We start from the raw sequence: 20,217 nt of genomic DNA, 5'->3' as shown, positions 1-20,217 counted from the left end.
AAGACAGAGGGAGCAGACTGAGGGGCGATGAACAAATAACTTTGGGCATCATTGCCCTTTAATTTTACATTAACTACAAAGAACTATTTTTGATATTGGTTGTAGAGTGGTAATACAACAAATAAACAAATTTATTTTGATTCTGTGTCTGTTGAAGATAGACTAAATGCATCCATCACTCTTCTCATTAAACAACAAATAGATTAGGCTAATAAAACTAAGTAGAAGAGGGATATAGGCTAGTGGTTGTTTATTGGTGTGTGTTTCACTGATGGTATATGCACAACTGAATCTTATCTTATTAACATAGCATGGACCATATTGGTGTATTAAAGTATGAATTAAATATGTATATCTTGTCTCGTCTAAACGATGAGCCATCCCGTCAAGGTTACAGTATATAACACCACCCACGCAGCAATTACAGGAATCCATGTATACGGTAGCTAAGTTATATACTTATGTATTTTGTCACATGGCACTTAGGAACATATGATTCATCAAGGAAAAATATGTTGTAAGTGGGAGTATTAGACCTGACCCTGGATTTACTTTTCAACTGGAATATGTTTTGGGTTTTTTTTAACTCATGAGTTGCTTCTTGTATTATGAAAATAAAAACTCCCTAATGTGTTCAGCAGCAAATGAAAAGTTGAGAGAGTGAAATCATGCGACAAAATGATGAGTTTAAGAGCAATTAGGCGCCAATTGTTGCAGCAACAGAAGGATTAAAGCTGCATTACCAAGCAAACACATTCCCAGTTTTTGTTGGATGGTAAAAACGCACCTTTGTTTGTGTGCTGTTGATTTTAACAGTCTTGGTCTCTTCCATTCATGCACACAATAATAGCCTCATTCTGCAAAGATTCTGCTTCAGTTAAATGTGCATTTGCTCGTATAAATAAATTGACAATAACCTGAATTTTTTACGCAGTTTGAACCAGCTGTCTGCTGGAAAACATCTTCAAACAAGTCTGTTCTCTCCCTCTGTCTGTTGATTCAGGGATTAGTTTTCCCTGCAGCTAATGAAATGATGTTTCAGTTCACAGCTCTAGTATTAACCTTTAGTATATTAAAACCACATCAAAACTTGCATTTGTAAGTTTTTCATCCTCAGTTCAGTTAATGGACATATAAGTCAGACATTTCAGCAAACACATTTAAATCCATTAATTTTAACTAAATTCTGAATCTGAGCACATCTGAAAAGGAAGATGCTGACTGATTGATAATTTGTCCAGACAAACAGCTGGGGGCGCTTATTTTCCTGTTCTATTATTGAATCATCACAAAAAAGAAGAGGAACTACTTTAACTTCAAAAAAAAAAAATTAAACAACATTAAGGAAAATGGCGTTTTAGGGCAGATTTCTTTCCTCTTATTTATCTGAATTTGGTTCATCTTCAGAAACATTTAGATTGAGGCTGTCGAGGATGAGGAAAACATTGCTTGGTTCATAATTTATATATTTTAGGGTAAGTTAGCTCAGATGCTGCTGTGTGGCCCATAAAGTCTGGCAATGAACTGGCCGTCTGTTCCACTTAAGTTAGATTGGCTATTTGTCAAATTGTGTTGTCCTATTTTGATAGAGGGTAATATTTCTTATGAAGCAGACAGCAACTGCATGCATGATTAATGAAATGGATTATCTCCATATGAGCCACAGAATATTGAACAAACCTTTTTTGCCCTAAGGGATGAACCTTATCTTTGCTCAACTGCATCTACTGAACTAATAATAAATGCAATGTAATTTAAGTTCATGCCAATTTCTGCTGGTTATAGTGGCTGAAAAATACTGGGGCCTAATCAGTAATTGTTATTAACAAGGGGTCGAATGTGTAATGTTAAGCAATTTGCTCAAAGTTGTACACACACAGTCTGGAGTTCCTGTTCAATTCTGCAGTGTGTAAGTGTGAGAATCAGTCCATTGTTTTTCAAGCTAAAGACTTTACAGTCTTGAACTGTTGCTTTTTCCCCTGTTTTGTTTTATGAAGATTTTGAGGATTGAACATTGTCAAATTATGCAGGAGAAGAGTTACTAGAGCTACAGTAAGTGAGGATGAGGTACCTCCATAGACTGATTTGTTTATTTGGGTGGCATGCACATTACCATATGGGCTTACATGACACTAAAAAATATAAATGAATACATTCAAAGATGGCTAACAAGTCTACTTACTTATAAATATGTGTCCATAGACTCATGCAACAAAAATGTATGCGTTTACAGGCTTCCTTGAACTGGATTCACACATGATTCAAAAACATGGATCATAGAAATTGTAATTTTGTAAGCCACCGTTGCTGCCACTAGATGTCGCGCTACAGCATACAGAATCTCCGACCAAAACACACGTCTTTTCTGCTCTAAAGTAACTAAATGTTGGAAGCACCGCAAAACAGACTAAATGTTTAACAAGATGCACAGCTGGATTAAGTTATTCCATGCACAAGAGAGCCGACAAAACACAAACAGTCCAACTATTAGCCGCCACTAGCATCGCCAGTTTGCAATTCATCAGCCTCGCTGGTCGCTAAAGAACAAAAGGCCTGTGTAACATCATGTAAACACCGACTTACTTTTACACTTGGAGGGGGAAAAAATCCACGGTTGTTTTCATTGTTGGATAAAATTGGGTTTACTCAGTGGAGGAAAATCCAAGATAGTTTCACCTGTGCACTTCATTGTCGAGTAGGCTACTTCCGCTTAGTCGACCGTGTTACCTAGCGATGAGCATTCGAACCGGAAGTTAGTAATCCTGCTGACATAGGAAATGATTGTATGCAGTAAAATTTGTGTGTAGGCCTACTGTTATAGAACACTGAATGATGCAGACACATTTATTGTTGGTATATTTTATATTGCATAATGACCAGGTTATGAACTATTTTTTAGTGTAAAAAATATCTTAGGTAGATATATTAACACACCATTGACATTTCCCCTCATTGTTATTTAAAATCACTTCCACAATAAAAGATATCAGCCCAGTAGTAGATAACCGCTTAACATCAACTAAAATCAATGTCTTTGCATTTCAGTTGTCAGTCTGAAGCATAGGGTCTGAACTTTAGCCATAGGCTACTGGACCATGGGGTGGTCACTCCAGGTCGGCAGGTTGGAGACTGTCTCTTCGGTGGCTGGTTTGATGGGCCAGCCCCAGGCCTTAAAGAACCCACAAAGGTTCATCCCCACAGTCTTGGAGAAAGTCTCCGCATACAGGTTCATCTTTCCTTCTTTGTCACCAGGAAAGTTGCTCATGCCATGGTAAGCAGCAAACACCTTCTTGAAGGCATCCCAGCCAAACTTCTCCTGGATCTTTAAGTGTCAGAACAAAAGGGATTGAAATGCAAAAAAATATATAGCCTAGCCTAAAAATATTGTCCTAGTCACAATTTGACTCAAGAATTTTGTCTGCACACATAGCCTATGAATTCTCTCTCACCTGCAAATATGTCTCCAAGGCCACCCACATTTCCCAGCTGTCGAGTTTCTTACCCCCCTTGACATAATCCTCTTTTCGCTTCTTTCGATTTTTTGGAGTCAGACATTCGTGAGCCTACATGAAGAAGAGAAGAAGGTTGTGAAACAATATAACCCCAATTGAAAGCTAAGCGATTTTCTTAACAGTCCCTGGTCTCAAAACAAAACTGATTTACTCCACCTCTGCCCTGTTGATCCCCAGCACTTCCTCATGCACATACACTGACCACAGGTTGCATGTGCACTCTGTGGTGTGTGGTGGGAACTCCCAGCATCCTCTCTGCTGGTTGTGTCCCAGTTCATGGATGGGGCCCCATATGCCTTTGCTTGTGGCGAGGTCAATGTTGATCAGCTCAGAGGCTGCAATGTCAAACATCATGATGGGATAACCTGCATGCATCCAACCTGGGCAGAGGAAAAGTGGAAAAAAGTGATGCTCTAGAGGGTTACTTGTGTTAGAGAAATACTGTTGTTGGTGTACCTTGAGTCTCATCCAACAGGATTGGGGCATGCTCCATCTCGTCACTCACCATACGCAATCTGTACATCTGCCACAAAACGTTCTTTTCGGGGTAACTTGTGTGGGATGACAGCAAGATCAGCGATTCCTCTCATGATGGTGTCCCAGTGTGCCGCCAACTTGTCAGGGCGCTCCAGGTCTCGAACAGCACTGGACGGGACAGTGAGGATGATGTTGTCAAACTCCAACTCTGCCCAGGGTGAGGGAGCAGTGCGCAGCAAGGACCAGTCAGCTGCTGTTGTCACACCTGGAGAGAACAGAGCAGTATGTGCGGTCAATCTGAATTTGTGTTATTTAGTCAAACCCTACCTTTTTTCAGTTCTTACCTCCACAAGCATAGTTTTAGCTTTTGCACCTGTGTAAATTCCCCTGTAGTCAAACTGCAGTCCCAGCCACAGCTTTACACATGCAACAGTTTCACCCACCACACAATTACCTGATTTATAATATGGTGCCGGTACAGCAATCTGCACTGTGACTTCTACCCCCTGCACTTGTGTTTTGGGCGGGGCCACCAGATAGATGAGCCCCCCCCACAGGTTCCACACCTGCATCATCTCTGAGGTTATGGGGAATTGTTCGTGAACGGATGGAGCTCTCTTTAACTCTTCATTGTCCAGTCTGTCTGTCTGACAGCCGATCTGGACCTGAGGAAGAAAAGGAATATGTGTTACTACTGTGAAGACCTGGACCATGGACTCGGAGAGCTATAATCTTAACATTAATTTTAACTTTAACTTGAACTCAATAGTTGTTCTGTTTTATTTGATTTGCAGACTGTACCTTCCAATCCTTGTTGACGAGGGCAGCAGGTATGGCCACGTAGGTCTTCATGCCAGGGGAGAGGTAAAGACCTGTACTGATCCACTCCTCCCGTTCTAAACATAATTGAAAACCAGTTAAATTTACTTTACTTACGTTACTTGTTGCACTTCTGTTCTGTATTTGTCTACATTAATGTGATCTGACCTGCTGTGTTAACATTAACCATGATCCTGTGGTTGTAGACAACCGGCATCGCTGGGTTGTCCTTGATGAGGTAGGGCAGGAGAGCATCAGGATCTGGACAAACCTTAAATACATCTGCTGCTATGCTGAGGAGCATGTGGTCTTTGGGACTCTTTGCAGGGCAACTGTTGCACACCTTGAAAATAATGTTGAATATTGTGAAAGCAATCTGTACTGGAGACCATTGTAAATATCACATCCCTTCGACACGTATGCACAAGGTAACTGAATCCTCTGTCAACAGAACAGTAATTACTTGAATCCAAGCACTAAAGGTAGAAACAACTGAGACCTTGCATACAAACTACCCACCTGTGGGATGCCTGACTTCTTCAGGATGTCAGTGAGAGTGGACATCACTTGTACATAGGAGGGGCAATCATTAGCCTTCATGCTCAAGTAGCTGGCACAGTGCCCGCCCAGTTTTTTAAGGCATTTCTCCTCATGCCCAGTAAGTGCCTCCCCCTTGTTCACATGACCAGCAAAGCGGTGCAATAGATGGCGGAAGTGGTCTTTGATGGCCTGGCTGGGTACAGGAGCTTTGAAGGAACTTCCTTGAATTATATGCTGCAGCAGACTCAAACCCATTTTGTTCAGGATCTTGTTTCCTGAAAGAAAAAGCAAGAAACATAACTCGATCTACACATTACATAGTTTAAATTATTGTGATTATAGGACTGATGCCCATGCCTTCATAGTTCAACTTCTTCTTTAGGCGTCTGCAGATTGGTAACATGTTCTCATCATTTGAAATGCAAATGTGCAATGTTTATGGTGCCGTTAGTAGTTCAGGTTTGTGAGTTATATATATGCAATTACTTGGCAATGTGTAATGTGCATTATCATACCTGAAAACTCTGTCATTGGGTTTTGTCCATTGTGTGTCTGTGCCCAGTACCAGGCATGCCCACCAATCAGCAGGCCCCCTCCCTCTGCTACGAAGTTTTGGATTTCCTCCATTTGTTGATCACTGTATGCTGTGCACACAAACACACTCAGGTCTTCTTTGAGATTTGTCGTCTTACAATTAAACTTTGACTCGCTGAAGAGGGTAAAGGCTTCATCAAGGCCTGGTGCTACTCCAACAACCCCATTCCTGCCTTCATCCAGCCAGTGCAAGGCATTGTTCCAAAACTGGGCAAGTGTCTGTAATGAAGGTTTGTTAATCAAAAAGACAATAAATAGTCAAAAAAGTATGTGGCAGATTAAAAATATGTCTAATGAATTAGCAAAATAGCTAACAGCCATTACAAATGGTTTACATAATTTTCATGCTGATCAAAACATTTTGTGACTTTCATTTCCTAATCTTGACTGCACCTTTTTTCTCAAAAGTCCTTCATGTGAGATCACAATAACTCTTCCCTGCCCATAGTAGGCTCCTGCCAGGAATGCTTTTCCATCCTCACTGGTACCAATGGGGAAGGCTAAAGGGCCGTGGACCAGGACCTCAGAGCAGAAAGCTTCACCCCCAAAGTCAAACTCTGGAACCCCCTGGAGTAAGAACTCCAAGTCGTCCTCAAAGTCCTTACCAAGTCTAAATTAGAAAAAGGGAGAAGGCAGAGTGGGAAAGGATTTAGAAGGTAAAATAAGAATTTTCACTTTCAAGGCTGTTCCCATTCTTCACCACTTTAATCCTGCCTAAAAAATCTCTCAACAGCCACTAAATGGATCACCACATACACATGCACAGAATTGATGGTTGGTGACCAGGCGAAAACTCCTACTGTTTGTTTTGATGCCAACTGCTGGGAAAATTGACATGGACCTTGGCTCTCAAGATAAATTTCAATAACTTCAATGATCCCCCAAATTTTCCTCAAGTGACTTCAACAAAATCTTAATTTGTCCAGTAGAGGTTTAATTACTTCAAAACTAATAACAGTTTAAAATGTTCAAAGAACAAGAGGTACTCACACGACAGCCATCCAGGAGGAAGGGATTTGAGGGTAGACAGGCAGGTACTCTGCCTCACTTGGTTTCCCAGAGAAGTAGATCCCTGCTACGCCAGAAACCTTATTCCCTCCAAACTGAAGCAGCACGTTCTCCTTAGGGTGCTCTGAGGCCCAGTGCCACGCCTGACCTGCGATGAGAACTCCTCCTCCAGCTTTCAGGAACGCCACCAGGTGCTTCGGGTCTGCACCCACAGTGTAGGCATCTGTCACATACACACCAACCCCCCGATTGTCACTTAAGGTCCCGACAACACTGGCTTGGAAGCTGGCTTTGCTGAGGTTATCAGCGACTGCTTTTACGTTCCTGTGGATCCCCACAGACAGGTTGTCAGATCCATCTCCTCTCAGCCACGTCAGGGCGTTCTCTACCAGAGCAGGGAAAGCCGTCAGGTAGGCCTCATGACCAAGAACCACAATCCTTCCACGGCCGTAGAGAGAGGCGGCCATCGGGACCTGGCCTTTACTGTTCATGGCCAAAGGAAAGGCGTGGTCTCCGGTCAGAACCAGATCACTTGGAACAGCGGGGCCGCGGAGATCCAGCTCTCTCAAGCCTCTCATCAGGGACATGTAGGCCCTTTCATGGTGGTTTGGGGTGGGCTGGGTGGCCATGGTGAGACGGACTGGTGCTCTGAAGATCTAATGAAGCAGAGGGTGGGTAGATCAATGCCTTTATTGACCCAAGGGTAAATTTTTCTCACAGTCCATCACATATGTAACACACAATGTACAGTAGACAGTAGACAGTACCACAACAACAAAATTAAGATTGCTACAAATTACAGGTAAAATTAATATGCAATTATAGCTGCTGGGTAGCAATGTTTTTTTAAGGGCAAAATTATGCAATTTGTAAGTCAAAGTTCTACTGTAAAGCTATAGCACATATGGTTGATTTGTTATGAATTTTGTTTTTAAATTTAGAGGTGTGCTGTAACGCCACCATTAGGACTATTGTCTTGTATTTCCAGTTGAGGACATCTGGCATTTTGATATGTCATCATCATCACCCTAGCTGAGGCTTGAATTCACAACTTCTTTCACCAAGAACCAGCTCCTAACTCATTGAGCTAATTCACTGGAAGTGAGACTTGGTGTGGCTTCTCAAATGGACTCAGGGAGTCACCAGCCAGGCAGCAGTCATCAAGGCAGATTAAAAAAAAAAAAAAAAGTCAAAATGTCAGAAATTCTGTTATCTAAACAAAAATCTGACAATACATTAATTGAATCTTGACAGCATGGAAATGTTGGTGATTTGTTTTTAACGATAAGTGTTTTGCTTCATAAGAGAAAACCCGACGTTTAAAAATGCCACTCTTACATTGCTGCAGTTGTTCATATGAGAGCAGAATTCAAAATGTTCTCAAAAATTCAGTTTTTGAGATTCTGAATTCTGATATTTGCAGGTCTTATTTCATATTCACACAAATAATTCCTCTCTCACTGTTACAGTCCCAATGATCTTTAAGTGCACTAATGTCCATTTCCAAAATTTTCATGAAAGGAACAGTCAGCAAGTCTACCACACAATAACTAATGTAATATGTGCATTAATTGAATTTACATAATATATATAACATATAGCTATGTACATCATGTACAAAATAAAAGCACATGTGATAATTATATAGAAAATTCCACATTTACATACATAGGCTATTACAAATATGTGTGCTTTGTAAGCCTAAACAAACCATTACCTACCTACTCTTTAAAATGTAGTGATGCCTTTAGCACTAAAACATTTAAAAAAAAAAAAAAAAAAAAAAAAAACGTTTTAACATTTTCCTGGTGTCTTTGTTGTGCAGAGGACCTCAACTAATTACTCAAATAGTTTGCGAAGAGAAAAAGTAAACCGATATGATATTCCTGCAAGACCGTGTGCAGGTACAGAAAACCCACGGACTCACCTGCAAGGACCGAGTCTGAGTCTGCAGTCCGGGGCTGTCGGGGACTTTCGACACTTAACACAAGTCCTTTGAATAAAACGTTGCTATGTTATTAAGCAGCAGCTTTTACCAAGCTGTAAAATAGGCCTACAGATGAAGATCAGCAGCAACAACGACAGAGAAGCAGCCTGGTACTTTGTTCGCACTCCAGGATGCATCTGGACTGAGGCGGAAGTTCGCATAACAGTAACTTCTCTGTCAACCCCTTGTGACGCGCTGCTCTGCTGTACTCTGGACCTGCCCAGACCACAAACAAACATGACACATTATGACTAATATCCCAGACTGATCACATGGCCCTTGAAGTCGACAGAAGTCAACACTTGGAAAAACTCAGAGGCAGAATGTGTGAACAGTAAGAGAGCTGATGATCACAGTTATAACAACACTGAGGAAGCGAAAGTAAAACTTGGTCCAGATTAGCACCCTTAGTAAACTCAGATAGCCTCAGATACAGTAGCTATGCTGCTGTCTGGTCATTGGTCTATAGAGTCTGACAAAGAAACTGCAGTAGGCTAGATATAGGCCTAATGCCACATGGAACTGACCATCTGTTTTACTAAGATTCGCTTTACCATACCATACCAACTTTATTTATAAAGCACTTAAAACCCAGTCAAATAATGTTGCCCTATTTTGACAGAAGGCTTTTGAAGCAAGACAGCAATGGCACTACAATGAATGAACTGGATTATCTCCACATGAACCACATAATATTGAAGACCTTTTTTTTTTTTGCCTAAAGGTTGAACATTATTTTTTTTTGCTTAACTGCATAGGCCTATAATAGTAGCTATATATCTTTATTTCAGACTGAGGGTCCATAGCAAGACAAACACAACAACAGACACACAATACAGACAACAAAAGAGAATAAAGCTACTACCTTTTATTTATTTATTTTATTGCTGTCTGACTGTCTCCTTTGTTTTTCTTTGTTTCTTCTTTATCTTAAACCAAGAGAAGCCACGTTTCATGGTACATATAAAAATTGATTCATTTACTTTAATGAGTTTTACTGTCAGGGACACTCTGAACAACAAATCACTGTGTCATTTTACCTTTAAGGATTTAGCTGCTTCCTTGATAGAAGACAACTCTATGTGTTTACCACAGAGGGAAAATTGAGAAGATTTTTTGCATATGAGCAAGAGCAATGCAGTGTCAGCTAGCTGTCAATCACAGCATCCATAGATTCAGAGAGTAACTAGGGCTAAAGATGAGAGAAGAGGTAGAAACTTGTTGTACTGTTGCTGCCACTACTGTAGGTGTCGCGCTACACAACATCTCAGACCAAAACACACACACACCCTGCTTACACCTGGAGAAGAAAATCCAATTCAGGGTCAGGATGGAGCTGCTGGGAAAGTTTCTCCATCTTGGGTTTAGCCAGAGCAGACTCAGACACAAAGCTGCCAATGCTGGTATAATAGGTAGGCCTACAGATGGCACTAATTACATTGATATGGCTAGTACAAACAAATACAAATAAATACAATTTTGTTTTTGTTTTTTTACTGCTGGAAAATCGTTTTACCCGCGCTCTTCATTGTCCTGTAATTGTAAAGTAGGCTAGCTACTTCAGGCCGATCGATGCAAGACCGTTCTTCACCGGATTAGTGCATTCGAACCGGAAATTAGTAGTCTTGACATAGAAAATGGTTGTATGCAGCTAAATTTGTGTGTACTGTAATTTTATTTATAAAACATTTAATAATGCAGACAAATATATTGCATATTATTTATTGCACAATGTCCATGTTCTGACCTAATTTGTAGTAAAATAATCTAATATTTCTACACCATTGACATTTCCCTTCATTATTATTTGAAATAACTTCCACAATAAAAATATATCAGCCCAGTTCTACACATAGTTAATAACTGATTACCCGCTTATCAACTAACACCAATTTCTTTGCATTTCAGCCAGTCTGAAGCAGTCTTAAGTTCAGCCATACTGGACCATGGGGTGGTCACTCCAGGTCGGCAGGTTGGAGACTTTCTCTTCGGTGGCTGGTTTGATGGGCCAGCCCCAGGCCTTGAAGAACCCACAAAGGTTCATCCCCAGAGTCTTGGAGAAAGTCTCCGCATACAGGTTCATCTTTCCTTCTTTGTCACCAGGAAAGTTGCTCATGCCATGGTAAGCAGCAAACACCTTCTTCAAGGCATCCCAGCCAAACTTCTCCTGGAGCTATAGTGTCAGAACAAAAGGGCAGAGAGAAATGTAAAAAGAAACAAAAAAGTGCTGTCCTTTGATTTTGAGAAATGAGAAATTGTCCCAGTGGTCAATGTGTAGGCAAAAAACGTTTCCCTCTGGTGTGATTGCTTATGCACTTATTTAAAATAAAATCTTGAAATTCAAAAACAAAACTTTTGTGTGGTCTGTTTTGATATGGCTGCTTAGCATGGGGACAGTTGCAAGATATTGTTGCAACCGTCCCCACCCTATCAGCCATGACAAAACACCATGTGCTAGCTGACTTGAAACATGCTAACCATGCAATTTAATAGTCAACAGTGATCAAACTTGGTAAGTTTGGATTCACTCATACAACATGTCCTTTGATTTGTCAGTCAATATTTTTGTTGACTTATTTGTAATTTGTTCTTGGTAATTTGTGAAACTAAGTCCCAATGGTCAATGCAGAGGCAAAAAACTTTGCCCTCTGGTGAGGAATAAGAAACAGCAGAGGCCTACCGAGGTTTGGAGAATTGATTTCAACCCTTTGTCTAACCAAAGGGAACAACCAGTAAAGAATAAACAATGATCATCAAAATAAAGACAGAGTTTTGCTATTCGGCCAAATAGGATGCAGCCGCTCTCAACCACAAAGGTCTCAAGAGTCTGAACACCCACTGTCAGAATGACTGACCCTTTCATACAAAATAGTTACAGGTTTAAAAAAAAGTTCAAAGTACATAAATACCATTATACAGAAAGACAGTCCAATGTGACTGACAACTCAGAGTAGCAGCTGACCCTTATTGATTAAGCAATCATTCCTCTGTTTCTTACCTGCAAATATGTCTCCAAGGCCACCCACACTGCCCAGCTGTCGAGTTTCTTACCCCCCTTGACATACTCCTCTATTCGTTTCTTTCTATTTTCTGGAGTCAGACATTCGTGAGCCTACATGAAGAAGAAGGTTGTGAAATATTATAAGCCCAAACTGAAAAACTTTCTGAACGGACACTGGTCTCAAAACAAAACAAAACTGATTTACTCCACCTTTGCCCTGTTGATCCCCAGCACTTCCTCATGCACATACACTGACCACAGGTTGCATGTACACTCTGTGGTGTTCGGTGGGAACTCCCAGCATCCTCTCTGCTGGTTGTGTCCCAGTTCATGGATGGGGCCCCATATGCCTTTAGTCTTGGCTTTGTCAATGTTGATCAGCTCAGAGGCTACACTGTCAAACATCATGATGGGATAACCTGCATGCATCCAACCTGGGCAGAGGAAAAGTGGAAAAAAGTGTGATGCTCAGTCTATGGGGTTAGTTGTGGTTGAGGAATACTCATGTTGCTGTACTCATGGATGGCTCTCATCCATTATGAGTTGTGACCAAGGGGGCAGTTGTCAGTCTGAGAAGTGAAGCTCACTTCCGCGTTCAAAAAACTGCAATCCCCTCGGCTGCCTCTGGGGGCTGGTGTCAGAAAGCAGCATGTCTCCATAGACCCCCATGTTAAAATCACCGACTTTACATCCTCAATAAACATGATCAAAGCCTGGTGTCAGAACGTTTTTTGGTCTCAACCGATAGTTTCTACCCCCGCACACACTCTGAGGGGGGTGAATTTTTTTTTTTTAACTTTTTTAACCGTTTTACTATTATTAGGTTAAAATTCTCGCCAATTAGGGCGCGGAAACGTTGAGTGACTGGTCCGGAGACAGGCTGCTTCGAGGCCAGTGGGCGGGTTCTCGGCCGGCCAATCCAACATGGCGCTGTTCAGGCCGCCATATTTGAGTCACAAAAACAACTCCCCAAAACCAATGGGTGACGTCACGGATGCTACGTCCATATTTTTTACAGTCTATGGTTGTGACACGCCTCATCTCATCACTCACCGTGGGAAATCTGTACATCTGCCACAAAACGTTCTTTTCGGGGTAACTTGTGTGGGATGGCAGCAAGATCAGCGATTCCTCTCATGATGGCGTCCCAGTGTGTGGCCAACTTGTCAGGGCGCTCCAGGTCTCGAACAGCACTGGACGGGACAGTGAGGATGATGTTGTCAAACTCCAACTCTGCCCAGGGTGAGGGAGCAGTGCGCAGCAAGGACCAGTCAGCTGCTGTTGTCACACCTGGAGAGACAGAAAACACATACTTAAAGCAGAAGTAAGCGATCCGGTCGTTTTGGCTAATGCTGCGTTCCAGGCAGGCTTTTGAAACCGTAAATTACAGCTTCAAGTCACAACTTACGATTTTGTAGCGTTCCAGGCAACCCACTCGTGTTTTTCCGACCTGTTTTACCTGTGAAAGTCACTATAACGGCCACTCGTAACTTCCGACCCGTGAACTCGTACCAGATCGAACTGGTACGAGTTCACAGGTCTGAAAAACACAAGTTACGGGCTGCCTTGAACGCACCATAACAGTCCTCGTCCCTACGTCACCACATTCACGGCGTCCCTTGGCTGCACACACAGCCCTGCATGCCGTTCTCTCTCCTCATTGGATAAAAACTGTAGGATACGAGAAAAGTTTTCTCCTCGGCTCAGAGCAGAGCAGAGTGACTGAGAGACCCGTGTTTCAGTCCAAACACTCTATGTAAGTGATTGCTGTCGGAAGATATAACTATTTAAGACTTATATTAACACAAATATATCACTTACTTCTGCTTTAATACATACGCGTACAAAAGAAAACATCCAAGACAAATGGATTGCGATCAAAAATTGCGATCAAAAATAATAATCTCTTAGTTTCATTTTAAAACTAACCATATTTCTTTGTTGTATAACATAATTCGGAAGGGCATTCCACTCCTTCATAGCTCTATATAATACTGTACCTTGAGAGAGTGCCCTGGGTAAAATAAAATAACCTCCAGCAGCATGTCGAGTTGAGTAATTATGTATGTTTGATCTAAAAGATAATTTTAGTTGTTATAATATTTCTAAGAAAAACCATCAACAAATATGCCAATTTGTTATCTAGTCAGACCCTGCCTTTTCTCAATTGACCTATAGTAACCCTCAGTTCTTACCTCCACAAACCCATAATTTATCTTATGCAGTGATGTAAATAAATCCCAGGAATACCTACTGAATAGCAAAACAGCATAAAAAAATCCCAGTTTTGCACATGCAACAGTGTCACCCACCAAACACTTACCGGATTTATAATATGGTGCAGGTACAGCAATCTGCACCATGACCTCTACCCCTTGCACTTGTGTTTTGGGCGGGGCCACCAGATAGATGAGCCCCCCCCACAGGTTCCACACCTGCATCATCTCTGAGGTTATGGGGAATCGTTCATGAACTGATGGGGCTCTTTTTAACTCTTCAGCATTCAGTCTGTCTGTCTGACAGCCGATCTGGACCTGAGGAAGAAAAAGGAAAATGTGTTACTGCCTTGAAGACCTGGACCATTTCCTTTGATCATTACTGCCAACACTCATTACCAGCCCCTTTGCAGAGGAAGTGCAAAGCTACTTTTTTATAGAAAGCTATAATCTAAACTTTAATTTTAGCTTTGTCCCCTGTATCACACTTGTTTTATTTGATTTGCAGACTGTACCTTCCAATCCTTGTTGACGAGGGCAGCAGGTATGGCCATGTAGGTCTTCATACCAGGGGAGAGGTAAAGACCTGTACTGATCCACTCCTCCCGTTCTAAACATAATTGAAAACCAGTTACATTTCGGCAAACAGTTATGTTACTTGTTGCACTTCTGTTTTGCATTTGTCCACATTAATGTGGTCTGACCTGCTGTGTTAACATTAACCATGATCCTGTGGTTGTAGACAACCGGCATCGCTGGGTTGTCCTTGATGAGGTAGGGCAGGAGAGCATCAGGATCTGGACAAACTTTATATACGTCTGCCGCCATGCTGAGGAGCAGGTGGTCTTTGGGACTCTTTGCAGGGCAACTGTTGCACACCTTGAAAATAATGTTGAATATTTTGAAAGCAATCTGTACTGGAGACCATTGTAAATATCACATGCCTTCAACACATATGCACAAGAAAACTGAATCCTCTGTTTACAGAATAGTAATGACCTGAATCCAAACACTAAAGGCAGAAAGAACTTAGACCTTGCATTAGGGGTGTGCCAAAAAATCGATTCACATAAGAATCGCAATTCTCATTTAATATGATTCAGAATCGATATAAAATGTCCCAAAATCGATTTTAAAAAATAAAAAAATGAAACAAATCTGCTGGCTGTCGGCTTCCATTTCCGTAGAATTTAAAAGGCAGCATGTTTAACTGCACTATTTTTTTTTTTAAATAAATAGGCACTTTTAATTTTGTTACTTAAGCAATATGTGATATTGCTTTTATGCAACAGTTTCAACAATTCCATCTACTGTAAGTGTGGCAAGGTGAAGAGGGCCCGGGCGGAGATTGAACCCACACCCCCCAGGTTGTAGTCATGCGCACTTGCCAGTCACCCAAAGGGACATCCCCTTTGGCCAAGTAGCCAGGGCACATGATCAATTGGAGGCATAGTGACAGGAATCTCAACTGTCACATAAGCATGGATAAATGTTTAAAACTCAATAAATGTGAAAAAGACACTTTAGTCATTCTGTCTCGCAAAGCAGACTGGAGTAGATCATGAGGATCCTTTGCACACCGATAGACTGAAGCAGAAATCATTATGAATCAAATCGTTTTGAATCGAAAATCAATTTTGAATCGAATCGTAGCCCCAAAAATCTGAACCAAATCTAATCGTGAGACAGTAAAAGATTCCCACCCCTACCTTGCATACAAACTACCCACCTGTGGGATGCCTGACTTCTTCAGGATGTCAGTGAGAGTGGACATCACTTGTACATAGGAGGGGCAATCATTAGCCTTCATGCTCAAGTAGCTGGCACAGTGCCCACCCAGTTTCTTAAGGCATTTCTCCTCATGCCCAGTAAGTGCCTCCCCCATGTTCACATGACCAGCAAAGCGGTGCAGTAGATGGCGGAAGTGGTAGGTGTCTTTGATGGCCTGGCTGGGCACAGGAGCTTTGAAGGAACTTCCTCGAATTACATGCTGTAGCAGACTCAAACCCATTTTGTTCAGGATCTTGTTTCCTGAAAGAAAAAGCAAGAAACATATCTCAATCTACACGTTACAGTTTGTTGTATTATTGCGATTTCAGGACGGATGCCCATGCCTTCATAGTTCAACTTCTTTTTTAAGTTTGTGCAGGTTGGTAACAGTAGAATGGAGAAATCATTGCTTGGTCTCCATAGTTTTGGTTTATTCCATTGAACCATCATTTAAGATCTAGAAGGATCTAGTCAATATTGATCAGTACCAGATTCAACAGACATATACATATACAATATCAATCCTGTAAATTTCAGGTGGTATAATATCAACTTGGGACTGTCTTTCCTGGGTCTAAACCTCTAAGCTTGTTATCTGAGATGTTGCTTGAGTCCGTAATTGCAAGTGTGCAATGTTTATGGTGCCGTTGGTGGTTCAGGTTTGTCACTGGTATATATATAATTACTTGGCAATGTGTAATGTGCATTATCATACCTGAAAACTCTGTCACTGGGTTTTGTCCATTGTGTGTCTGTGCCCAGTACCAGGCATGCCCACCAATCAGCAGGCCCCCTCCCTCTGCTACAAAGTTTTGGATTTCCTCCATTTGTTGATCACTGTATGCTTTGCACACAAACACACTCAGGTCTTCTTTGAGGTTTGTCTTCTTACAATTAAAATCTGACTCGCTGAAGAGAGTAAGGGCTGCCTCAAGGCCTGGTGCTACTCCAACAACCCCATTCCTGCCTTCATCCAGCCAGTGCAGGGCATTGGTCCAAAACGGGGCAAGTGCCTGTAATGAAGGTTTGTTAACCAATAAAGAAGACAATAGTTAGTCAAAAACATACAAATATGTGGCAGATTAAACATATGTCTAATGAATTAGCGAACTAGCCAACAGTCATCTCATTTAGTAACTTCTACTTCTTAATCCACACGGCACCTTTCTTCCCAAAAGTCCTTCATGTGAGATCACAATGACTCTTCCCTGCCCATAGTAGGCTCCTGCCAGAAACGCTTTTCCATCCTCAGTGGTACCAATGGGGAAGGCTAAAGGGCCGTGGACCAGGACCTCAGAGCAGTAAGCTTCACCCCCGAAGTCAAACTCTGGAACCCCCTGGAGTAAGAACTCCAAGTCGTCTTCAAAGTCCTTACCAAGTCTATAAGTCATAAAAATGGAGAATGGAAAAGGAAAAATAATCATTTTCATTTTCAGGGCTGTTCACATTCTTTATACAAGCTCCATCAGTATGTCAGTGAGTCGGTCCACCACTTAAATAGTGAATGAAAAGTCTCAACAGCCACTGAATGGATCGCCACAAAAACATGTATAAAATTGATGGCGACTGCCCTTTTGGTGAGCCCCTGACTTCCTCTAACAACCCCAATGAAGCAGAAAAATCTTTCTGACAACTACTGAGAGGACCAACATGTAATTTGACATAGACATTCATGCTGCGCTTAAAATACATTTAAATAACTTCAGTGATCCCTCAAATTTCCCACAAGTAGCCTTCTTGTTAGCCAATACTTTAGTTTTATACCTTCAAAACTAATAACAGTTTAAAATGTTCAAAGAACAAGAGGTACTCACACGACAGCCATCCAGGAGGAAGGGATTTGAGGGTAGACAGGCAGGTACTCTGCCTCACTTGGTTTCCCAGAGAAGTAGATCCCTGCTACGCCAGAAACCTTATTCCCTCCAAACTGAAGCAGCACGTTCTCTTTGGGGTGATCTGCAGCCCAGCTCCACGCCTGACCTGCGATGAGAACTCCTCCTCCAGCTTTCAGGAACGCCACCAGGTGCTTCGGGTCTGCACCCACACTGTAGGCATCTGTCACATACACACCAACCCCCCGATTGTCACTTAAGGCCCCGACAACACTGGCTTGGAAGCTGGCTTTGCTGAGGTTATCAGCGACTGCTTTTACGTTCCTGTGGATCCCTACAGACAGGTTGTCAGATCCATCTCCTCTCAGCCACGTCAGGGCGTTCTCTACCAGAGCAGGGAAAGCCGTCAGGTAGGCCTCATGACCAAGAACCACAATCCTTCCACGGCCGTAGAGAGAGGCGGCCATCGGGACCTGGCCTTTACTGTTCATGGCCAAAGGAAAGGCGTGGTCTCCGGTCAGAACCAGATCACTTGGAACAGCGGGGCCGCGGAGATCCAGCTCTCTCAAGCCTCTCATCAGGGACATGTAGGCCCTTTCATGGTGGTTTGGGGTGGGCTGGGTGGCCATGGTGAGACGGACTGGTGCTCTGAAGATCTAATGAAGCAGAGGGTGGATGGCAAAAGAAAAACTACATTAGTGTTATGGACTCCAGAAACAGTACCGCAGCAACAAAAGTAAAATTCATGCAAATTACAGGTAAAATTCAGCAGCAATAAAAACAAAGATCAGTTCACTATCAAGATTGTACAGTAGGCCTATGTCTTATTTCACACAGATAATTCCCCTCACACTGTTTCAGTCCAACAAATGTCCTTTTCTACAGTTGTTATGGTCAAAATTGTCAACATTTCACATAAGTGCCCACACTCAGGTGTAATATATGCACATGTATTGACACATTTATTTTTATAACATATATGGACATGACATCATAGACATTAATAAATCAAAGCCTGTCAGTAAGTAATGATATTATAAACATGGGATCTGAAAATCTGAGACCTGTCTCCCAGAATTCAAATGTCAAAAGTATGCAAGCATATTTTAATAAACTTGAAAACAACAATTAGATATAATGTAATATATATAAAAACATGGAGATGTCACATAGCCTACCTACAGTATATGTAGACAAATGTTACAATTTTTTCTATCTGTTATAAACTTATATTTTATGCATAGGCTAATAGATAGGCATATATGACAACATTGCTCTTGCAATAGATACTCTATTATGCACTTGTGCTGGCCATTGAAATTATATAGTTCAGACAAACATACAGCTCTTCTCAGCATATTAACCTTATTTGTGTTTTAAGAGTTTCCCGGTGTCTCTGTTGTGCAGGGGAGCTCAACTAGGCTTACTGTAATATCGTGGTATTCCTGCAAGCCCGTGTGCAGGTAGCCTACAGAAACCCACGGCACCGATCCACAGACAGCTGATTTACCTGCCAAGCCCGAGTCTGTAGTCTGGGACTGTTTGTAACACTCCGACTTTCCGCAAATATGTCTTTTGAATAAAACCTTGCTATGCTTTTATAGGCAGCAGCTTTTACCAAGCATTAAAATAGATACAAAGGAGTGTAGTCAGGAGACGCCGCACGCCCACTTTTTGCGTCCCGTTTTAAGCCAATACAGGAAGAGTAGTTGAAGGTCCCGTATTTCTGAGTTGTCATGAATGCATCATTATCCCTATGTGGAAAGAAGATCCCGACCGGGTAAAACTTGTCGCCATGATCCCAGACCAGAACTGGGGGGAAATCCAAACACTTGTTTCAAGAGTGTCAGTAACGATGACTACCGGTGATACGGTTGAACAGCAACAACTACCGTACTAGAGCAGCGGTTCGTACTGGTGTCTGGACCAGACTGTATAAAAGACTGGGGCGGATGTTCGGCAACTTCCCTGTCAGCAGCTCCATGTGTGACGCGCTGCTCCGCTGTGCTGCAGCTGCACTGGAGCTGCCCAGCCCACAAACATGACACATGATGACTAATAATGTCCCAGTCAGACTGATGGCTCTTAAAGTGGGCAGAAAGACAACACTAATACACAAATACGGTGGCACTGGTCACATGATTAATAGTTTATTAATAGCTGTTCTTGGGTGTGTTTTGTCAGTCACTCCTGTATAGTTCAAGAGCTGATAGAGATTTAAAGCAGAAGTAAGCGATCCGGTTGTTTTGTCTAACTTCTTGTCAGCCGATGGAGTGAGTGTAACGGATGTGCACTCACTCCACCCATAAAAGACGTGCTAACCAACCCGCCAAGTAGTTGTCAACCTCTTGGCGAAGAGGTTAGCATCGTCGCCTCCGGTTCGGGAGGTCGTGGGATCGAACCCCACCTAGGGCAGGCCGTGAGAAACACAACGCAGAGGGCCAGATCGACATCGGCTACA

The 20,217-nt window shown here is 42.1% G+C and overlaps 2 protein-coding genes across 4 annotated transcripts; both read right to left on the bottom strand.

Moving 5' to 3' along the window:
* Positions 1–2,849: 2,849 nt before the first annotated feature.
* Positions 2,850–9,167, bottom strand: LOC310995433 (TRPM8 channel-associated factor homolog). 2 transcript variants are annotated; one of them, XM_083984493.1, is made up of 12 exons: positions 8,878–9,167; positions 6,933–7,606; positions 6,336–6,552; positions 5,864–6,161; positions 5,328–5,623; positions 4,977–5,151; positions 4,791–4,885; positions 4,444–4,654; positions 4,018–4,254; positions 3,669–3,892; positions 3,450–3,563; positions 2,850–3,322 (listed from the first exon to the last, which is right to left on the bottom strand). In XM_083984493.1, exons 2-12 carry the CDS (start codon positions 7,577–7,579, stop codon positions 3,086–3,088), a joined length of 2,751 nt encoding a protein of 916 aa, XP_083840619.1. In that variant the 5' UTR covers positions 7,580–7,606; positions 8,878–9,167; the 3' UTR covers positions 2,850–3,085. The 2 variants fall into 2 exon arrangements, with proteins under 2 accessions (XP_083840619.1, XP_083840620.1); XM_083984494.1 differs by lacking the exon at positions 8,878–9,167 and adding an exon at positions 7,978–8,093 and having other exon boundaries at positions 6,933–7,598.
* Positions 9,168–10,722: 1,555 nt separating this feature from the next.
* On the bottom strand, positions 10,723–19,377 carry LOC310995432 (TRPM8 channel-associated factor homolog). 2 transcript variants are annotated; one of them, XM_083984492.1, is made up of 12 exons: positions 19,184–19,377; positions 17,739–18,412; positions 17,088–17,304; positions 16,640–16,937; positions 15,884–16,185; positions 14,859–15,033; positions 14,670–14,764; positions 14,262–14,472; positions 12,992–13,228; positions 12,149–12,372; positions 11,936–12,049; positions 10,723–11,110 (listed from the first exon to the last, which is right to left on the bottom strand). In XM_083984492.1, exons 2-12 carry the CDS (start codon positions 18,383–18,385, stop codon positions 10,868–10,870), a joined length of 2,763 nt encoding a protein of 920 aa, XP_083840618.1. In that variant the 5' UTR covers positions 18,386–18,412; positions 19,184–19,377; the 3' UTR covers positions 10,723–10,867. The 2 variants fall into 2 exon arrangements, with proteins under 2 accessions (XP_083840618.1, XP_083840617.1); XM_083984491.1 differs by having other exon boundaries at positions 19,121–19,196.
* Positions 19,378–20,217: the final 840 nt, after the last annotated feature.

Source organism: Trachurus trachurus (genome assembly GCF_905171665.1).
Source record: "Trachurus trachurus genome assembly, chromosome: 13".
NCBI classification, from domain to species: Eukaryota; Metazoa; Chordata; class Actinopteri; order Carangiformes; family Carangidae; genus Trachurus; species Trachurus trachurus.
Note: the sequence above shows the minus strand (reverse complement) of the source record. Positions and strands in the feature narration are given on the sequence as shown.

Bases quoted from the DNA above. Each gene is read 5' to 3' on its own strand.
- LOC310995433 (XM_083984493.1), bottom strand. From the start codon at position 7,579: ATGGCCACCCAGCCCACCCCAAACCACCATGAAAGGGCCTACATGTCC. The intron at 4,655-4,790 runs GTACAGTCTGCA...TTTCTTCCTCAG, and splicing joins TCGTCAACAAGGATTGGAAG to GTCCAGATCGGCTGTCAGAC. The intron at 3,323-3,449 runs GTGAGAGAGAAT...TGACACTTAAAG, and splicing joins CCTTGGAGACATATTTGCAG to ATCCAGGAGAAGTTTGGCTG.
- LOC310995432 (XM_083984492.1), bottom strand. From the start codon at position 18,385: ATGGCCACCCAGCCCACCCCAAACCACCATGAAAGGGCCTACATGTCC. The intron at 16,938-17,087 runs GTGCCGTGTGGA...CCTTCATTACAG, and splicing joins AAGGACTTTTGGGAAGAAAG to GCACTTGCCCCGTTTTGGAC. The intron at 14,473-14,669 runs GTACAGTCTGCA...TTTCTTCCTCAG, and splicing joins TCGTCAACAAGGATTGGAAG to GTCCAGATCGGCTGTCAGAC.